Raw genomic sequence first — 20,758 nt, 5'->3', positions numbered from 1 at the left:
AGTTATTCCAAATTTAATTGAAAAACGAAATATGTATAAAAAATATAGGTATACAACAACGTAAAAAATGAGACCAGAAAGTGCAAGAACAGCTTTTTTCCTCCCTGCACAAAAACCATAGACAAGTTTAAAATTCGTGATTTGTTATGCTTTTCTTATTTTTTTTTTTTTAGTAAAATAAAATAAGCGCTAAGTATTCCTACTTACAAAGGGCGTGAGAATGTAACTGACTTTCACGATTTTAGCGAGAAATTCAAGTTTTTTAGGTATTTGAATATCTTGGTTTTTAGGTTGCATCTTATTGTTTCCTCTGCACATTTTTTACGGGTTAGAAAGCCTATTTTAATATTGATGTTAAATTTACGTTTCAAATGCATATCCTAGGAATATATACCTTTTTTTTGTTGTCGCTGGGCTAAAAATGCTATTACGCATCCCCTTCCCGTCGGGGGACGGGAGAGGGTATGAGGGACTCCCCGGTAAAGACGTTCCCGGTATACCCACTAAAAAGGCCCAGCGGCACTCCGACCTCGCCTGAGTGGAGGGGGTCTGGGAATCTATGGCGTCCAGTCCCCCACCGGCGACTGCCCGCCTAACGGCAGGCCCCTCATACTCCCTCCAGTGGGGAGGGGTCCTTATAATGGCCGGAGCACAGGGGGTGATCTTTGTGATGCAGGCGGTGGCGCCCCCGCGCCTGTCGCCCGCTGATCACCCCCCAGGGCGGATGGGGACGGACGTTGTGTTCGCCGTCTTCCACCCCTTCTTCGTCTGCGGTGCGGCGCCGCGAGAGGGTCGCTCTCCCGCACGCGCTCCGCCGACTCCTTCTGTGACATGACGTCCTCACAGAAGGAGGTATTAATATGTACCTAGGAATGTTATCTCGTTCTATTTCCATAATGGAAAAAAATACATTCCTAAAGTCTTTCAAAATACGCACATCCCTATAATTTACTCCACCACAACACTAATTAAATCCATATCTTGTTGGCGCGTCCGATTTTATCGACATGTGTACATCTCTAATGGCCCTGACATTCTATCGATATCGAGTTCTGGTATCGATAATAGTGTTGTGCGGGTTATCTCGTATACATAATTATGCGGGTTTTAACCAACTGTGATGGTTTTAAGTTGGGGATTATGCGGGAATTTTATATGAATGCTTGCCTTAGACCACCGTAAGGTTTCATAACTATAGCAATATTTTGTAGTTTATGGCTTATAAGCTGTGGATGTTTTAGTTCTTGTTCGTGGCAAATAAAAAAAAGGCAAACCTCGTTTAAGCATTAACAGAAGGTGTGAGAATGTGTTTATACAAGGTTTTTTACAATTTTCCATAGTTAAGGGCTATCGGTAAAAAGTATATGTAGCATTTACCTAAACATAAAATAAAGCATTGTATAGGTGGCGGGAACATATCTTAAGTACGCTACGCCTAATTCTGCTGTCAACAAGATTATACAAAATCTGTTAGGCTTGTATTTTTTCGTCTGCAAAGTGGTCATCAAAATTACACAGATTAACGATCTGTGTAATTTTTGATGTCGGACCTCTACCCATTTCTTAATCAATTCATAGATATACCTCATAGTTAGAACTGATATATTCATTAGTTTCAACTTAAAAGTCTAAGTAGGCTTTACTGGTTACTTGGCACCGCTGCCAAAGCGTTGGCATAAGTAGCATCTGCTAACTTAACTATTGCTTACAAATCGATTCATTACATAACATATTTCCTATAATCGCGAGACAATGATAAAGCATATTATTCCTAACGCTAACTTAAAGATTAACCACGGAGGAAGGAATAGCGGAGATACCATATAGAAGGTAGGTTAGGCGCCTTCGTGTAGGTCAAGTAATGTACGGTAGGCATGATCAGTTACTAGAACTAAAGATACGTTCGGGTTCCTTGTCAAATCACAACCAATATGTCAAAGATGGTCTTGATTGATTGGTGATTTTATTTTGAAAATAATGCACTAGAAGGCGTATCCTTGTCTCTCGAATATCCGCATTTTGGCGCGCTACTTTCTTAGTAGATTTTGTGTTATGACATCTCCGCTAGTCATTTTGTTCTCCATGTTCCCAACAATATCTACCAGATTAACTTATTCCAAGGATGACAGATACTCGATTCTCGATTCTCTAATCGATATAATCGATACGAGTATCGTAACGTGTCAATCGATTACAGTCTCTCGAAACATGAATTATGCAGTAGATTATAAATCGATTCTCGAATAACCGTTTGTACGTGTCCGGAATAATTATTTATTTATTAAGTCTTAGATAATATTGTAAAAAGCGTGGTCCTAGTCGCGATTATGTATCGTCATGTTTTTTCTTAGAACACGTGAGTTGAATCTCAAGTTCCTTATGTAGTGTTTAAGTATGAAATAGACAAACCATGGACATCCTTGAATGTACTCTTAGTACCTAATAAAGATGAATTCTCTATTTAAAGAAATGCTTATTGCGCCTGAGTTTATTTTTTTAACCACTACAATATGGGTACCTAATAACAGTTATGTTTTCATAAATAGTTAAATCAAAATGCGATGACGTCCGAGTGTTTAATATGATATAGGTAAGAAAACATACTATGCTGGCCCTTAATACAATTTTTATGAATAGGGTCGCGATGAAGCACTAAATTGCACATTCAGCTTATTATTACTACAAAGGAACAATAAAAACCACATTGTTTAGAAATCTTAATTTATGATCAAATAAATAAATCAAGCCACAAGTATCAGGCTCTATACCTCATACATACGCACTTCTCTACAGTCAGCTGTCAATACAAACTTGTTATATCTAAGTTTGACGTTGTCGGAGGCACAGTGACGATGCTTGATGAATTACTTAGCTTCAGCTTTTTATCTTACACGCACTTTGTAAGGCTCTCCGTGAAGGAACTAGTATGTAGTTCTTATCATTTATTGATAAAGGACTGTCTGGTTGCCCACATGAGTCTCAATAAGACCCAGTCTTTGGAACCGTGTATCTAGCTTTTGACGTTTTTAAATACCTATAATAAGTCTTTATGAAATATAAACCTTTGACTTTGAGGGGTGCAAGAAGCTTAAGGTGTCTCTTTTTGCCACAAGGAGATATGTTTTTTCCAGTATAATTCTCTTATGGAAATGATTGGTTCAATCTACCATCATAGCATCATATGATCAGTGACAAAAAACGTAGGTTCTATATTATGTTTTCAAAATCATTTCGAAACAACTGTTTTATACCCTGAATTTGACCACCAACCAACATACAAAGATAAGACCAATTATTATAACCAGCAAACACAGCAATTCCGACAAACCACAATCTAACCTATAATTCTAGATAACAATAACATCAGCTGGGAATCGAACCCGCTACACTATCGGGGACACCATTCGTCTCGGTCCCGCAAACATTATTGCCTATCCTGTTATGTCGCGTCTATATTATTTTATCATCTATGTTATTTGTGACGTCATGAGGCAATGATTCCTCTTTGCGAAGTTTTAGAATAAGTACCAGGGAATTGCGAAGCATAGATACGTATTTATGTATATTACGTTATATTTAGGTATTTTTCAACCAACTACCTAGCCTTTTCTAAATTATGTACGATGCAGCTGAGTATAGTTATCGGCACGGATAATGAGCTCTCATCACTTATGGCAATAAACCAATAAATCACTTCTGCGCAGGTGAAGGTCGTGGCTCAATATCCTTGTCGATGATCATACCAGTGTCTTATTAGAGCGACTGCCCTATCTGACCTTCTCAACCTAAGTTACCTAAATAGACCAATATCACCGTGGTAAGATTGGTTATTCATCAGACTATATATAAGTAGTTATTGGTCACACTTTCTAGCTTCTGAATATCCTTGGCGAATGCCGAAGATACAAATGCCAGTCGGGTGTCTTCCAAACACGGAGGAATTCTTCATAAAAACATTGGTCGCCCATCCACAGATGGAACCCTTAATATCAATCGACCCTTGTCACCAGCACTTAGCCACAATCTCCTGTCATGCAGTCCTTTTAACTACTTACCTAACCTTTACGTACTCCTAACTCTTCAATATACCGTAGTACCCTGAAGGCAGCTACTGGTATATGACTTTATCACGCCAACTCCTCACGGGGTGTACCAGTACCCTACAATTTAGCTATCTAAAACACGCCAACAGATTTTATGGGCTTGATTATATATTCCGATGGGGCTTAAATTATGAAGATACGGTGGTATTTATGGGGATAGCTTCCGATATGGTAATGTGTTGGGAATACGGTACTTGAGCAAAAATCTCATTTAGTTTATTAATGGAAGGTGTGCTATTTTACCTAGTTAGGAACTCACTGGCTTACGAAGGCAGTTTCACTCGCGTCCCTTAGAAATTACTGCGTGTATTCAGATAAAAAATAGCTTAAAGCTTCCTCAGTATGTAACACTACAATAATTTTTCATTTCGCAACAATAGTTCCCAAGAGTCGCACGTGATCAAGCAAACAATAAAACTCTTCGGCTTTACATGATTAGTAGGTACCAATAGATCATGGAAGAAAGGTTTATTATTGCTATTGCGGTAATACAAAAAGAATCAACAAAAGCTTAATATCAAACAAAGATGAACTGTCCATTGATCACCATGCTTGCAAGACAGTTGAGATTTAAGACTTTTCATTTCCTCAAGATGGTTTCCATAACTGTAACCTGTAGCACTGGACTAAAGTTTATTGATAGCAGTCTCTAACACGCACATTTATATTTCATGCGCATGCCTTAACCTATTGACCGACATGATTTTACATAAACTATTTCCTATTCAAATTATCATAACCAGGTGATACGGTAGTCACTACTTCCACACAGCACTCGATCACCCAAAAATCGATTTACGTAACCGATTCTCGATTCTAAAAGACGTTACGATTGTGTAATCGGTAAGTCTAATCGATTTGCATGTGTTATATGAACGGAAATCGGTTATTGGATCAGTGTGTTATACTTTTGGTCATTGAACAATATTTCACGATATACATAATGTCACAGTTTTTCTAAGGTGTGTACTGAGAAATAGATACGTGCTGGGTTGCCCAGGTAGCTGGGTTGAGGGGTTCAGATAGGCAGTCGCTCCTTGTAAGTCACTGGTACTCAGCTGGACCCGGTTAGACTTTAAGCCGACCCCAACATAGTTGGGAAAAAGCTAGGCAGATGATGAACTGAGCAGTAGGAACCGCGGTGGAACGTGGTACCGCTACATATTAATCTCCTTAGTTTAATGTGATTGAATATCTTCAAGAAATCAAACCCAAACGACTTTAAGAACATAATAATTTTCCAACATGCAATCCGATTGAAAGACATCAAACCAATAGCACAATTACGAAAATGACATCAATTTTCCCGACCAATGTAACTAGACCTCCAATCACCTACATTTTATTCAGAGCAAGAGTTCTTTTGTGACAGTTAGAAATTTCTTCTGCAGGCGATTCTATAATACTCTGTATTTTATGAAGAAAGTGGGCTGAATAGAATGCTAGTTATACATTTTCATGTGGATTTCCTTTTAAGATGTTGATGGAAATGGAACGCGAGTATCGAGCGATTGCCGTGGAATGCGCGGGGAAATTGATGATTGTGGCTTGATTTATATTTGTTTGTAAAAGTGGAAGTTATAGTTAAAGTGTTCTTTCATTAAGAATGTGTTGATTAATAAAGTAAATGCAGTTGCTTGTGGATTTGTAATAGTAAAACAGACGAAGTTATTTTATAACATCGCCAAAATTGTTCTTTATGTCGTTTTCTTGGGTCTTTCGTCATCTCAACACACTTAACTCACCACGAATGTGTTCAGTTGGTGAAACTCAAAATTTTAACAATTAATTACATTAATTTTTAAAATTACATTAATTTTAAAAATTAATGTAAATATTATGTAAATACTTCTTGAAATCAAATATAATAAATAAAAATTTTAACATTTATCATGTCGTCAACTCGACACGTCAAGATTTTGATGCGTGTTCAGTTGGTGAAACTTAAATTATTCACTTTTATGTTTTCACCAACTCAACACGTTTTATAATTTAACCCGATTTCAAATAAAAAGTACAGTCAACAAATGAATGTATTCATTTTCTGTGTCACAAACATCATCGGTCACTGAACGTCAGCTTAGCAAACGCGAACATGGACTCCCAAACTACTTAGTACAAGTACTAGGAAATCATAAGTGCATTGAAGCCAGATGCATTAGCAACTTTTAATAATTTTCTACAATAAAATAATGGTATTGAAATCGAATCATTGTTTGTCACAAGTACTAGGGTAACAGAACTGAACAGAAGATTTAATTTTTATTGACCTCTGTAGTTATTATTTACCTTAGTCTAAGTTAAATGATTGTGATATTATTACGATTGCGATTATGAACCTGACAAGCAAACGGAATGGCAGTAGTAGACCATAGTGAGAAAGAAAACGAACATAGTACGTGAGGAATAATGAAAATCAAACAGTTGGCGATTTTCAGTAAAACTCAAATAAAAACAAAGTATTATGAATTACAGACACTACTTGAAAAGTCTTCTGTCGATAAATTGTAGAAAAACAAATATGTGCATTACTTAGCAATCCGATTAATATTGAAGATAGAATATCTTCTGTTCAGTTCTGTTACCCTAGTACTTGTGACAAACAATGATTCGTTTTCAATACCATTATTTTATTGTAGAAAATTTTTAAAAGTTGCTAATGCATCTGGCTTCAATGCACTTATGATTTCCTAGTACTTGTACTAAGTAGTTTGGGAGTCCATGTTCGCGTTTGCTAAGCTGACGTTCAGTGGCCTATGATGTTTGTGACACAGAAAATGAATACATTCATTTGTTGACTGTACTTTTTATTTAAAATCGGGTTAAATTATAAAACGTGTTGAGTTGGTGAAAACATAAAAGTGAATAATTTAAGTTTCACCAACTGAACACGCATCAAAATCTTGACGTGTCGAGTTGACGACATGATAAATGTAAAAACTGCCTCGTTGGTCTAGTTGTCGCAAGTGTGGCTGCTGAGCACGAGGTCTCGGGTTCGATTCCCGAGTCGGGCCGAAATCGCTTTGTGGGTTTTAGAAGACTTTCACAAAGCAGCCCGAAGCATGGAAATTGGTGATTGATTCACCCGTGCATCGGAGAGCACGTAAATGTCGGTCCTGCGCCTGATCTCTTTCCGGTCGTGTCGGATTGCCGTCCCATGGGGCTATGAGAGTGAAGGAATAGGGAGTGCACCTGTGTCTGCGCAAATGCTTGTGCACTATAATATGTCCTGCGCAGTTGGCTAATCTCCTTACATGAGAACAGCCGCCGTAGCCGATAATCGGCTAGGAGGACATCAAATGTAAAAAATTTGAGTTTCACCAACTGAACACATTCGTGGTGAGTTAAGTGTGGTGAGATGACGAAAGACCCCGTTTTCTTTTACCTCACTTGAAGATTCTTAAGAAAGCTCCTGCCACATTTATTTATCATTTTCCATCTTTGTTGGGTCGGCATCCTGCTAATATGATATGCAACGATATTCTATTATTTAATTTAGGTTATTTATTAATAGGAATGTATCTGTTTGTTTCAGTGAACTCACTCTGTTGGAGGGCATGGCGAACTGCGGAGGCTGGAGCGAAGAGCCCGTCTCTAAGGTATGTAGTCCTATAAATACCTACTCTTCCATATCTATTCAAATGCAGTTTATGGTGTACATATATGGATCTCTGTGTACCACGGCCCTGGTACACAGAGGGCTCCATAGGGACAAAAGGGGGTTTTTGCCAGTAAATATCTGCTTCTTCCTGCCACTGCACCTAAATCGAGAAACATTTGACGATTGACCACAAAAAAATGGTCATGGACACAGGTGCACTCTCTACTCCCGTACTCTTATAGACCGACGACACGACAATGAGGCTCATAAAATAATGTACCATACCAATACTCTGTGCGCCAAAGTAAGTTTATTTAATAATTGATTGTCCATTCCTCACATTATCCGATTAACTTAAATATTTGTGTTTATTGTCAACGTTCATCTTCATAATCATCAATACCGACATCCTTTATATAATACGTCCGAAGATTATACGCGACGCGACGGGGCGCGGCGTGGCGGGGCGACGACGCGGCGCTGGCGCGACGGGATCGGTCACACTGCGGGCGCGATCACGTCCCGCCCCGCCTGTATTCGTGTGCGTTGTATACGTGACTTGTATTCCCGCTCGGCGCGACGGCGGCGTGGCGCGACAGTTACCGTCGCGCCGAGCGGGACGGCTCTGTGTGACGTCGTCCGTAATATCTAGTACATTACAACTACTCAGCGTCGCGTCGCCGTCCCGTCCCGTCGCGCCCCGCCCGCTGTATGCAGCGACCATAAGGCATTTTTGCGAGTGACCTGAATTGGTTTATATTTATATTGGTCTGTCACTAAAAGATTTTTTTCAAACCAGATCTAAGATTTATAACAATTAACATAAATCAAAATTATTCCGCAAATCAAATAAAAAAATATTTAGATATAATTGGACAAAAACGTATGTAAGTATAGTCTCTATGGTCCTACCTTTATATAAAAAAGATAGATGATCTCTATTTATCTAAATTGTTTTGTTACGAAAGCGTAACCAAACAAACTCACATGATAGTAGTTAGGATTAGAATCGCAATGTTGATTCTAATAAAAATAATTTACGACTTGAAACTTAATAGCTACGTATTAATAACGAATTTATGACTGAAACCAAGTTGCGTGCTTGTATGCAGAGAGAACAATAATTTCAAGAAAGAATGCTCTGGATATAAATCAAATATCTATCTTTTACTAATTGACAACTGGTAATTGATCTTGATGCTGAAAAGAACGACGTCTATTGCATTTGTACATTTACATATTTTAGTTGTATTTTTCTCTATTCCTAACGATTTATAATTTATTTATTTATTTACAATCAAAATATTATATGGTTTTATAGTAAGTACAACATATGTAAGAAGTAGGTAGTAGGTAGGCAAGCAATTATATAAAAAAAAAAGTTTTCACCAACAGTCTCTTAACGTTTCCCTAACAAAGTCTCACTTAGTATAAGGGCTCCCTCTTCACTTAAAGGTTATAAGGAACACTTAAACTTTGGTGCAAACGAAATTCGTATTAAGTGTTCCCTAAATGCTCTCAGAGGATCCCTAACTTTAGGTATTTGTTGGTGAAAATGGGCGTTAGGTTCATAAATATGAGTAACTGAGTTGGTTACGTTTTCACATTAAAACGATTGATTGATACGATTACGGTAAGTAAATATGCATATAGGGATAGGTAGGTTTGTGGAAACCTTACTTTACATTCAATCTATATACAAAAAAAAACGTACTTAAATAAAATAACTTTCCCGTTCAGTAAAATCCCTTGTCATCCCAACAGAAGTCTCAGACATAAATCAGTAGGTAGACAGCGCACTTTCTTTCTAATTTCATTAGTCTTTCTTTCCATACAATTACCATGTTCTAGCTTTACAATTGTAGTTCACAAACATTAATTTTGTCAGTCATGGTAAGTTCGCGTGTCGAAATTAACAAAAACTTATAGAAAACGAGAGCGTGCGAACGAATGCTTATAAATTATTATTACGACTTGTTACTCGTAAGTTGAGGTGAATGTACTTATTGTCGTCTGTTTATTATTTTGCTTGAAAAAACGCGATAATTGTAAAAAATATATACAACATAGGATTCTTACTTCATCTGCACAGCCTTTTACCATATACATATTTAAGGGGTCGTCCCAGTCTAACCTTATACAGCTGAATGTCGTGTTTTGCATGGAGCAAATACCTACATCTCACCTACAAAAGCGGGATAACCCAATAACTCTTGATAAGACTGGTTATCAGACTTTCTGACTTTCGACAACCAGTAACTACTGCCAATTTAACGTGCCTTCCAAAACATGGAGAATCATGCTATGTCAAGATTGTCACCGGGCCACGGACCGAGCGCACCTTATGATTTATCAACCTATACGGCGTTTTTATTGATCCATTTATTGTGTCACTTACCCCAATGTATACGGCAAAAAATCAGACGTATCACATTACATAAACGACAAACAGTTTTTACCTTTGATTTATGTAGAATGCAACATTTTGTGTGGGTAAAACATACGGAGAATCAATTGATTGATTCAGGTGAAGGCGCGAACTAAAGTTATTGTGACATCACTCAGTACTGTGCGATTCTGCACTCCTAGGTTTTTATTTTTTTAACGACGTCAAAAATCATCAAATGACCCCTCCCGCTGTGGGTTAGGTACTTAGGTTAGGTTGGTTAGCAGCGGTGAGGGAGTGTTAGACTCTTACTGACTAAAAACCATCGTGTTCCGTCGTAGGCCTTTTATGTGCCAGGACCGCGGTAACTCTTTAGAACAATCCCGCAGCCCTCGAACAATCCCGCAGAGCTGCACTGCTAGGCTTGACTAGACAATGTTAAGATCCAACTTGAAGTATTATAAACATTAAAAAATAAAGCAAAGAACTGAGGAATTTTCGTCGTTTTAGAATACTATTTTTATTCAGCGTTATCATTTTTTTTTAACTGAATTCATTTTAAGGCAATAGTAGTTTAGTCCGACCAGATAATCGTCTTAAATTATTTCATTTGGTCATTTGGTTTAACGTTATGGAACTCAAAGTCTGTATGTATTTTATTTTTTTTGTAATCATTAGTTTGTAAGAGACTGTTTGTTTCCTAAATAAATAAAAATAAAATAAATAAAAATAAACTAGGCGAAACTTTAAACATACAGGAAGTTGGCATGACATCGTTGGAAGTTGTCACTGAATTGTCATGACAACCTTTGTTAAGACTGGTTTTCAGGATTCAGAGGGAAAACATAGGTAAAACATGTAAAAAAACATGAAAACATATGTAGACACATATGGACCTATCACACACCCAGGCAAATCATGTTTCTTTAACTGTCTTTAAAAAACTATTTTCTTCAGATAATAGTCTACGTCTCTAAATAACTAGAGTAAGGAATTCAATAAAGCTATCACTGGTACTACAATAGTGCACCCAATTACCACATTACACTGCCATTCTAAAAACACATTAATGTCAATATGAACTTTATTGCGTTCACATAAGGTTCGGAAAAGACAACAACATATTTACTGGCTGAAAATATAAGTTGGTAAGTATGTGTCATTTTTGTCATTACGAATGCGAGTCTAATGTGAGAAAAATTGTTGCTTTTTCCAGAGAAATATACTTTAAATATGGTAACTCATATTTTTTCTTTTACTTACGGGATTAAAACATCACTTAACGGTATGAAACCTACTAAAAATAAATGTGGAGGAAAAAATCTATATTCTTGTACTATGTAATATATTAAAAAGGGAACAGTTCTTTTTTATTTAAACCTAGGGGATCCGAAAAGACTGGAGCCATTTATTTGAAAAATTCTTTCACTGTTGACAAGCTACACTTTTGCCGAATAATATTTATGTAGAGGCAATATTTTATCCGAGTACGGGCAGTAAAACCCACTGGACGCGGGTGAAACCGCGAAAAAATTGCTTTGTAGTAACATGCAAAATTATGGAGCCATAAGCTAAGCGTCCACTTGTCGGTATCGTACGCAACGGACGCAACGCACGCAACGGATCGTAGTATTATTTATATAGAAACTCAAACAAGATGTGCGATGCGTACGATGCGGACAGGTGGACGCACTTGTTTGAGTTTCTATATAAATAATACTACGATCCGTTGCGTGCGATACGTCCGTTGCGTACGATACCGATAAGTGGACGCTTAGCTTAAAACGTCTTATAGCTCCATAAAGTTTGAATCAAAATATCCATAATTTACTGACTGGCACACAACAAATGACTGTAACGAATTTGAATTTAGAACTTCACATGCTCATCAAGTTTCACAATGAATGACATTCAATTTCAAATTGACAAATGCGATACAACATGATGTTTGCATTGCCACACCTATCAAGCATCATGTTTATTCGCATAAAGTTCAGTGTGAATAATTACGTAACTTCATATGTGTGAGGCAAATTATGTTTGACAGCTTTGTTATTGTTATTAATTTATTGTGGTTTGAGGTTTTTAGTTTCAATGAGGCATAAAGACGCCGTTTTGCTCGTTTGTCTAGAAAAATATGTTTTTTTTTTAATATATTTTTCATCTCATGTTCAATTCCCTTACAAAGTTTATTTACTTTTGAATTTTAACTCGTCATCATGAAAGTTTGCATTTAACGGCCGGTTCACACATGTCTCCGTTTTACTGTTCCGTTTATACGAATGTAATTTTTGTACGGAGCGATATTTTTTACTGTATACAGAATACTGTGCCATGTGTGAAGTCACTCATACAACTACATACGCCATCGACAAAACGTACACGATAAAACGGAACAGTAAAACGGAGACATGTGTGAACCGGCCGTAAGTTTGCAATACTAACTTTCGTGATGCCGAGTTATATTACGTAGTGAGTAAGTACCTACCGTACTTGTGCTCTTTCACATATTATATTTCGGAACGGTGTGGGATGAAACTTAGCACATAAATGATTATTTAATATTCAAAAAAGTTACAATTCTTAAACCAAACTTTTTGTCTCGCTTTGACTGGGCAACTGAATTGTAGATGTCAGATAGGCAGACGCTCCATGTAAAACACTGGTCCCTAGCTGCATTCGATTAGACTGGAAACCGAACCCAACATAGTTCGGTAAAGCAGATGATGATTTCTCCTAAAACAAATCACAATGCCAGTTTATTATATAAACATGTCATATTTACTACAAAAAAAAAAACTACGCCAAACGTCATCCCATATTATTTACAAGCCGCTCATTAAATGTTAAACATTATATACATAACAATAGGTTTTCATTCCGTCGTGTTATGTACGGCAATTACCGTCCGTTTCCTCTCAGATTATCATCTCAGCACTCATTTGTTACTGTTTTATTCATAATATATACGGAATTTGTTGCTTTTGGTGTGTGGTACAAGTTATGAGAGAAGCCGTGGCACATTTATCACGATCGCTGTGGCAACACTTTCATGATCATCGCCCCCAAGCTTCATCATCCTCCGAGCCTTTTTCCCAACTATGTTGGGGTCGGCTTCCAGTCTTACCGGATTCAGCTGAGTACCAGTGCTTTACAAGAAGTGACTGCCTATCTCTATATCTATCAGTTACTCTTAATTATCTGACGTTTGCCTGCATATTTGCAGCTATAGAACCGACTCATAAACTTACTTCAAAAGTATAGAAGTATCTAGGAATGTATATGGTCTAGTTAAGGTCTAAAAAGGATGTATTTATGAATTCATTTATAGATACATCAGTGTGTGTCCTGATGTCTTCAGTTTCTCTTTGTTATAATTTCATAACAATCAGTCACATCTATGAATCATGTAAAAACACAAGTTCTAATCTTGATCATCTATAAACAGAATGATTAAAAATCATGTTATTAATCTTATCAGTCTAAGATCTAACGATCTAGATAAAGATCAGGAACTTATTTTTAGCAACAGACACAAATTAACGTAGATAATAATACATTCAGTAGATATACGGACCCGCACCTCTTCTAAATGATTAAATTACTTTAAGCTGAAGGCACAAGGCATGCCAATTTTTGATAAAATGTGATAAAAAAAATCATACCAGATTGGGTACAAAATTATAATTTTGAGATTGTAAACTTCAGACAGGTAAACAACAAACAATGTGACAAGATCATGTTTTCTGCTAACAAATTTAAGATGAATCATTTAGCTGTCAGGTCTTCTCATTTATGTCTAAATACTTATAGGTACTAAAAAGCTGAAGAGTTGGTTTGTTTGCTAAATACCTATATCATGAAGCTGAAGACTAGTTGTTTGCTGAATTGCGTTGAGAGTACGCCACTATATAAGATGTTTTGAAACTAGACCATTAGATTCTAATATTAACGCAATACGTCCAATATAATGTAATGAAGAAAGGTTGTAACCTTTTTTTTATAGGGTTACCCGAAATAGGTAGTCGATACATCCAAAATTAGAGTACCTACGCTACAAAAACTATATTTTATAACTTGGACCACAACTCAAACAGCTGGACGTAAGCCGTGGTCCGTTTGTTGAACTCAATTACTTTCTTCACATTATTAATGTATGATGCATTCCTTTTTACGCAATTAACTTTACTGTTTTTTGTGCAAGCGTTAACTGTAGTTATTAGATAATTAGTTGCTAGAAAATTGTGTCTTGTTATAAAATGTTGGTAAAATTAAGTGTCTATAGTTAAGTTAGTTCAGGTTTTTTTGTTATATTGTGGTATAGTCCTATAGTATTAGAATATACAACTGCTAAATATTTGCAGATCTATCTTTCTGAACTATCTTATGCAACTGAGGATATTGTTTGTTTGCGCTAATCATAGGAACTACTGTTCTGATTTGAAGTGTTTCTTTGTTAGATAGCTCATTTATCAAGGAAGGTTATGGGATACTTTTTATCCAGGTAAATAGTGGCTACTACCGGAGACGCCCTGAAAATCATGATCATTTTAAAAGGAAGAAAATCCCTGCATATTTTCTAAACACTTACTACAAAAACTTAAACATCTGTTGAACTCTTGTCTAAAAAAAGTGAGGCTGCTTAACGGACCTTATTTCAACGTCATAATCTGTCATTTTTTAGACAAGTGTTCAACAGATGTTTTGAAGTTTTTTTTGGTACGACGGTTAATTTCTTTTTAATTGTTCAGTAATTAATTCGCCCATTGAATCATAAATAGTAATCTTAATGAATCATCTACATATTTCGCGTAATTGTGATATAACTTCAGATGTAACGCTTTTTTATAAATTTATTATGACATGAGAACTTTTTGTTTGAACATTTGTTGCATGGTTTTAACATGTTTTATTTCGTTTGTCTTTGAAACATGCGATTTTTTAATTGTTTATGATCATCAATTTTTTTTTTAAATACTCTATGGATGACGTATCATACCGAGGAGTTTGATGAAAATCTAGAAAAACCGCTTAAATATATGTATTTTTGATTGGTTCTTGAGTTTTGTTAACTTTAGAGATGCAGTTTTTAACTCTCCCATATGTTAAGAAATAAGCAGTGCTTTTGTACTTGATTGTTATATTCTTCTTTTTGAGTCATTTGTGTACATACCGTCAGTTGCACAAAGCTCCATTAAAGTTAAAGCTTCATTAAATCTATTGTTGACACTTTTTATCTCATTGACAAAGAAAGAGTCAGCAATAGATTTACAGAAGCTTTGTGCAACTGACGGATAAACTGTTAAATAGATAATTATTTATTACCTAGGTAAGCAGCTACTATTCACTCTTCATTCACATTTTTTGAAACAGTAGACCTTTCATAATAACGTCCAAATGCGAAGGTTTTTCACCATCCATAATCCATTTACGACTTTGCTAATTGCACATAAAATTACAATTTATTGTTGCGGGATGTAGACTTAAATAATACTTATTTATTATTCTCCTATTATACAATATAACAACTCAATTCTTATAGATAACAACACACCATCAAGATTTCAAAAGAACTGCAAAAATACGCCATCTTAATAACAGGTTAGGTTAACGTTACGTTGAAAATAACGTGTAACGTAACATTTAATAATACGTTGTTTTGAGAAAGTGTTTCAACGGTTATTTTGGTAATTATATAGCTCTCGTTTTTACGCAGTTGAACGTATTTAATTGTTTAAGATACATTCTTCGAATGGTCCTTTGGTCTAGTGAACGCATTTGTATCTACTGGATTGCTCGGGGTTTTGGGTTCGCTTCTCTGGTCGGGTCACTTTGTGAGTTTCAAAAATATTTACAAAGTAGCCCGAAGTCTGAATGTTGGTGGTGATATTCCCGTGCCTCGGAATACCTGATCTCTCTCCGGTCGTGTCATTGAGATATACATATTTACTTTATCATTTCAATCTAGGTTACTGGGTTTATCGTCTACTAAATTATAGGTCATGTTATCTTAAAATCTAACCAGTCTAGCCAGTATTTTTGTGCACTTTACTCAGTTTTATTCTTATTATTTAATAGTACTTATCTTATCTTTGACATCTAACCTAAATCTACATTTTGATAAAATCAAAGAGTTCAGATACTTTCAATAGATGTCTGAATAAAATAGGGCAGAGCAAAATTTTGATGAAGATGTAAACGTAAAGATTTTGTTACTATATTATATAAATTAGTACATTCCTAAACCCGTCCTTCCTAATATTATAAATGCGAAAGTAACTCTGACTGTCTCGCTTTCACGCCAAAACTACAAAACCATTTACTTATCTAGAACTGAGAGTTTTGAAATTCATAAGTATATCTCAATATTCGTAGTTCAACTCTCGCTCAATAAAAAATATCATCATCCTCCTGCTCTTATCCCAATTTTATTTGGGGTCGGCGCAGCATGTCTTCTCCATAACATTATTTCTAACCACTTTCAAGTATTCCTAAAAAAAACATAGGTACGTACATTTTCTATTCAATTCTAATATCGAATACCTGAACTCATAACAAAGACATACCTAGTACCTACTTAGTGTCATCCTTTCTTCACACAATAACATAGTAAGTTTACTACATAATGATCATCATGTTAAAATTAATTATCTCTACTACATGCCTTTGCGCATTTTAAAACCACGGAGCATGTAAATCTTGGAGATAACAACATTCCCACTGACAAAGTTAATGATACGGTGGCGCCATTGTGGGGAACAATTAAAACAATTTGTATTACATAAAATAAATGCTCCGTGTTATAAGCTATTGTTGCGGTTTAACTCTTTCTATGGGAAGTGAAAAACTTCTATGGATAATAGATAAAAGGAATAAAGGGTAGAACTGTAGGTTTTTTAGAGTAACGAGTCATTGGGTAGGTACATGTGTCAGTATTTGCTTTATTTAACTGCCTCGCTGGTCTAGTGTTCGTAGGCGCGACTGCTGTGACTATGACCGAGGTCTCGGGTCGGGCCGATATCGCATTAAGGGTTTTAGAAACTTTCATAAGACAGCCTGGAAAATGATGTAATGATTGATACACCCGTGCATTGGAGAGAACGTAAATGTTTGTCCTGCGCCTGATCTCTCTCCGGTCATGTCGGATTACCGTCCCATCTTGCTATGAGAGTTAAGAAATATTTTGGTTGTACTTGTATATTTTGATTATCGTGAGGTCAATGGTGATGTGAGAGTGATGGCCAATTTCGGAGCGGTGACGTAGCAAATTCACGTAGCAATTTGTCTGTTACTTACCAGGGCAGCATAAAACTGCAGCATAATCCAACTTCCATTTTCTTTCCAGGACAAGCAGCGCCCTCCAATCTACAATCCCGAGGACTACGCGACTTCGTTGAAAAAGTGGGGCAAGAAGACCGGCGGGGCGAGCTTGTATGATCTAGAGGTCGGACAGGATGCCAACAAGTCCAGGACCCTGCCCAGCCAGGGTAGTAAGGACTTCAGGTACGGGAGATGGGGAATATCTTACCTATTATAAGCTATCTTTCCCTGATTTTGATGGATAGGTTAAAGATAACCGCAGATAGTAATTGCGAAAATGAGTATGTTTGTCGGAGCGCTTTCACACAAGCGGATTTTTCATGCGGCATCGTTTGGATCGTACTAGTGAAAAAACTGCTAATGTTAAAGCACTATTATTGAAGCAATTGATGTGAGCTTTGCCTTAGATATAGTGTTTCTATTGATATCCGCATACCTACCGTACATAGTTTCATGACTTAGGTAAAACCGCGGGGAAGAGTAAGTATACCTAGTTTTAAGCATTTCTTGCACTATGCGGAAGGATTCAAGAAAGACAAAAGCAGCTTACAGCACTAAGAATGCACAGAAAGACCATTATGTTTCGACCATCTAAAGATTTTAGCAACAATTCATCATTCAAACGTATAGAAACGTTGACAATAACTACAAACGTCATTAATGATCATTAACTAACGTCAATTCCATAAGTTTTTTGTAAAGAATAACTAACTTCCTTGACTTTCTCGGAAACGTTGTCTATGATCAATGCACTATGGTCAGATCTTTATGAAATTATTGTTTCTGAAAATGGCACAAAACAAAGGTCGTTGGATCACATTACATAATATGAAAAACGAGGAAGTGGTACTCTTTTACACAAGAACCACTGAACTGATTTTGAAACTTGACATACTTATTATAATGGATAAGAAGTATTATTTTGATGTAGGTAGCTACAAAGCTTGTTATATATTATCAAGTTACATGAAAATCAATTCATTAATTTTAGCGTGAAAGAGGAACAAACATACACACACTGATGTAAGTCGAATACATTAGAATAAGTCTCTTAGGTTATTCCATTGCGCGGGATGAAGTTCTCGCGAAACTAGGGATACACCGCATTTAAAAGCTAGTTATAACAGATCATTATATCTATATAAATAAAAATGAATTGTTGTTCGTTAGTCTGACTAAAACTCGAGAACGGCTGGGCCGATTGAGCTGATTTTGGTTTTAAAATGTTTGTCGCAGTCCAGGGTAGGTCTAAACGGTGAGCAAATAAGGAAAAGGCGGTACGAAGTGCGCCGGGTCAGCTAGTTATTAATATTTATTATAAACTTAACCATATCTTTCAGGAACCCATGCCTGGGCGTGGGTGAGGAGATGACACTCCGTCAGTTCGGCACTCCCAGTGAGCTGCTCACCAAACTCAGAGCTGATCTCCGCCTGTCGTTTCCAAGGTAAATTTCATCCATCTTCACCTCACACCACATCTCATCAACATAAACATCTTCATCTTATTTTACAGATTTTCTGTTAGATACTGCTTATACGACTGTCTTTATTTTTAAATTAAATATCAAAAAAATTTCCTTCGGTGTTTGTTGAAAAAAGAAAATGCGTTTGATTACTTAATTTAAGACGCAAACATACTATACATCAATTTTCTCCTTCGAAACGGCTCGACTGATTTTCGTAAGAATAATAAGTAACCTATAACGGGTTCTTGAGAGATTTAAAGCAGACCTGGTTAGACGTATTTAGAGAAGAAAATCAAAATAGTTATTTCAGAGTAAGAGTGGTTGGCTTTGACTACTACTGGTTCAAACGATGACTCTAGAAATCAACGCGGCCGCGCTTAGAAAATATGTAACTGTGAAATCGGTCTAAATGTATTGAATTTTATTGATGGTTACAGAATGTCTCTTTACCATAAAGATATAACTGGGTACGGAAACTAACACTTTATTCTTTTATTGCTTCTAATAAATTTTTACCTGAATCATAAACTATAATACTTCCTTGGTTAAAGTGCGTGATTATGAAATCATTGAACTGATGATTAATCTTGTATTATTGCGAATATTATGAAATACGCATATCTATGTATTTTTCCGTCTTAGAAAATGTCGGCATTATTTCATGTTTCAATAACTTCCTTATTGTTAAATTGCGAAATAAACATATCTTTATCTTGAAATTGTGTAATGCCGAAAGGAATGAGTCACCAAGGGCATAGACATAATCTCATATGTGTTATCAAAAAGATAGTTGATTGAGTATGATATAATTTCCAAATTGATTCTATTAATATCATGTGGATAAATGTCGGTTCATATACCTATAAAAGTTTCATATATAAAAGAAACCACCTAAGAGTATACTGAAAGAATAAATCTTATTTTTTTTTTTGTAATCTACAATTGTTTGTGATCAATAACATGATCACAAACAATTGTAGATTCGTTAATGTCTCGTAAGCGAACATTTCTTATTTTATTCCACATCGAGGCACTAATTAGAAAAGAAATTTAAAATAAATATTTGTCGGCTTTGTCCACTTCGAACGAACAATCATTTCTAAGAACATTATTTCTATCTATTATCCATAAAAACTACAACTTTGTCTTTATTTCCATAACGTGCACTTATCACCTTCATACCATCTACTTTTTTTCACGCCATAAAGTGAAGAGTAATAATGACTGCACTAATATATTAAACAGTAGCTTCAGTATCTAAAATAACTAGTTTTATAGTCCAGTGGATGCTTTAATACAATGTTGCAAATTCTTTTCTAGTGCAAGTCATAAGCAATCGCGATTTTATTATGGAGGTACTTTTTCGTATATTTTTAAACAAAACTATTTAATTTTTGCATACGATTTTATCAATTGTGAACTCATTATTAATAATGTTTTTACTTTAGACGTATTCTGTAGTCCATACCATTGGAAAAATCTTTTTTCAACTTTTTTGGGGTCGATTTCCAGTCTAATCGAAAAGCCCTTAGTATCAGTGCTTTACATGAAGTGACTGCCAATCCGATCTCTTGAACTCATGTGGAATTATTAATACATACAACCTTTCGAACCAAACCAATAATAGGTAATGTATGGAAAAGAAGAATAAATCTGTCGAAAAAGTAAACTCGCTTTACCACTTTAACTTGTACCAAAGTATAACAGACTGACAAAGTATCAAAAGAATTCCAAAAAAATGAGGTACTCAAATATAAACGCGCTCTCTTGAATAAATACAGAAATAATCATTTTATGGGCCTTCGCTAACTTTTATTGGTTCCAGTTTTAAAGTTAAAAGTCTTTATCAAAGTTTTTTAACTATAAAAACGTTTAATAAAAT

General features: G+C 35.9%; 1 protein-coding gene across 2 annotated transcripts in view; it reads left to right on the top strand.

Moving 5' to 3' along the window:
* Positions 1–20,758, top strand: part of LOC124632928 — a 141,566-nt gene that overhangs the window by 111,470 nt on the left and 9,338 nt on the right. For both annotated transcript variants that reach the window (XM_047167943.1, XM_047167944.1), the window contains 3 exons: positions 7,639–7,702; positions 17,436–17,593; positions 18,751–18,855. In XM_047167943.1, the coding sequence (XP_047023899.1) occupies positions 7,639–7,702; positions 17,436–17,593; positions 18,751–18,855 (327 nt within the window). The remainder of the gene's footprint in view (positions 1–7,638; positions 7,703–17,435; positions 17,594–18,750; positions 18,856–20,758) is intronic.

The sequence above is a fragment of the Helicoverpa zea genome, chromosome 9 (genome assembly GCF_022581195.2).
Source record: "Helicoverpa zea isolate HzStark_Cry1AcR chromosome 9, ilHelZeax1.1, whole genome shotgun sequence".
Lineage (NCBI taxonomy): Eukaryota > Metazoa > Arthropoda > Insecta > Lepidoptera > Noctuidae > Helicoverpa > Helicoverpa zea.
The sequence above is the reverse complement of the archived record's forward strand: the minus strand, read 5'-3'. Positions and strand labels throughout refer to the sequence as shown.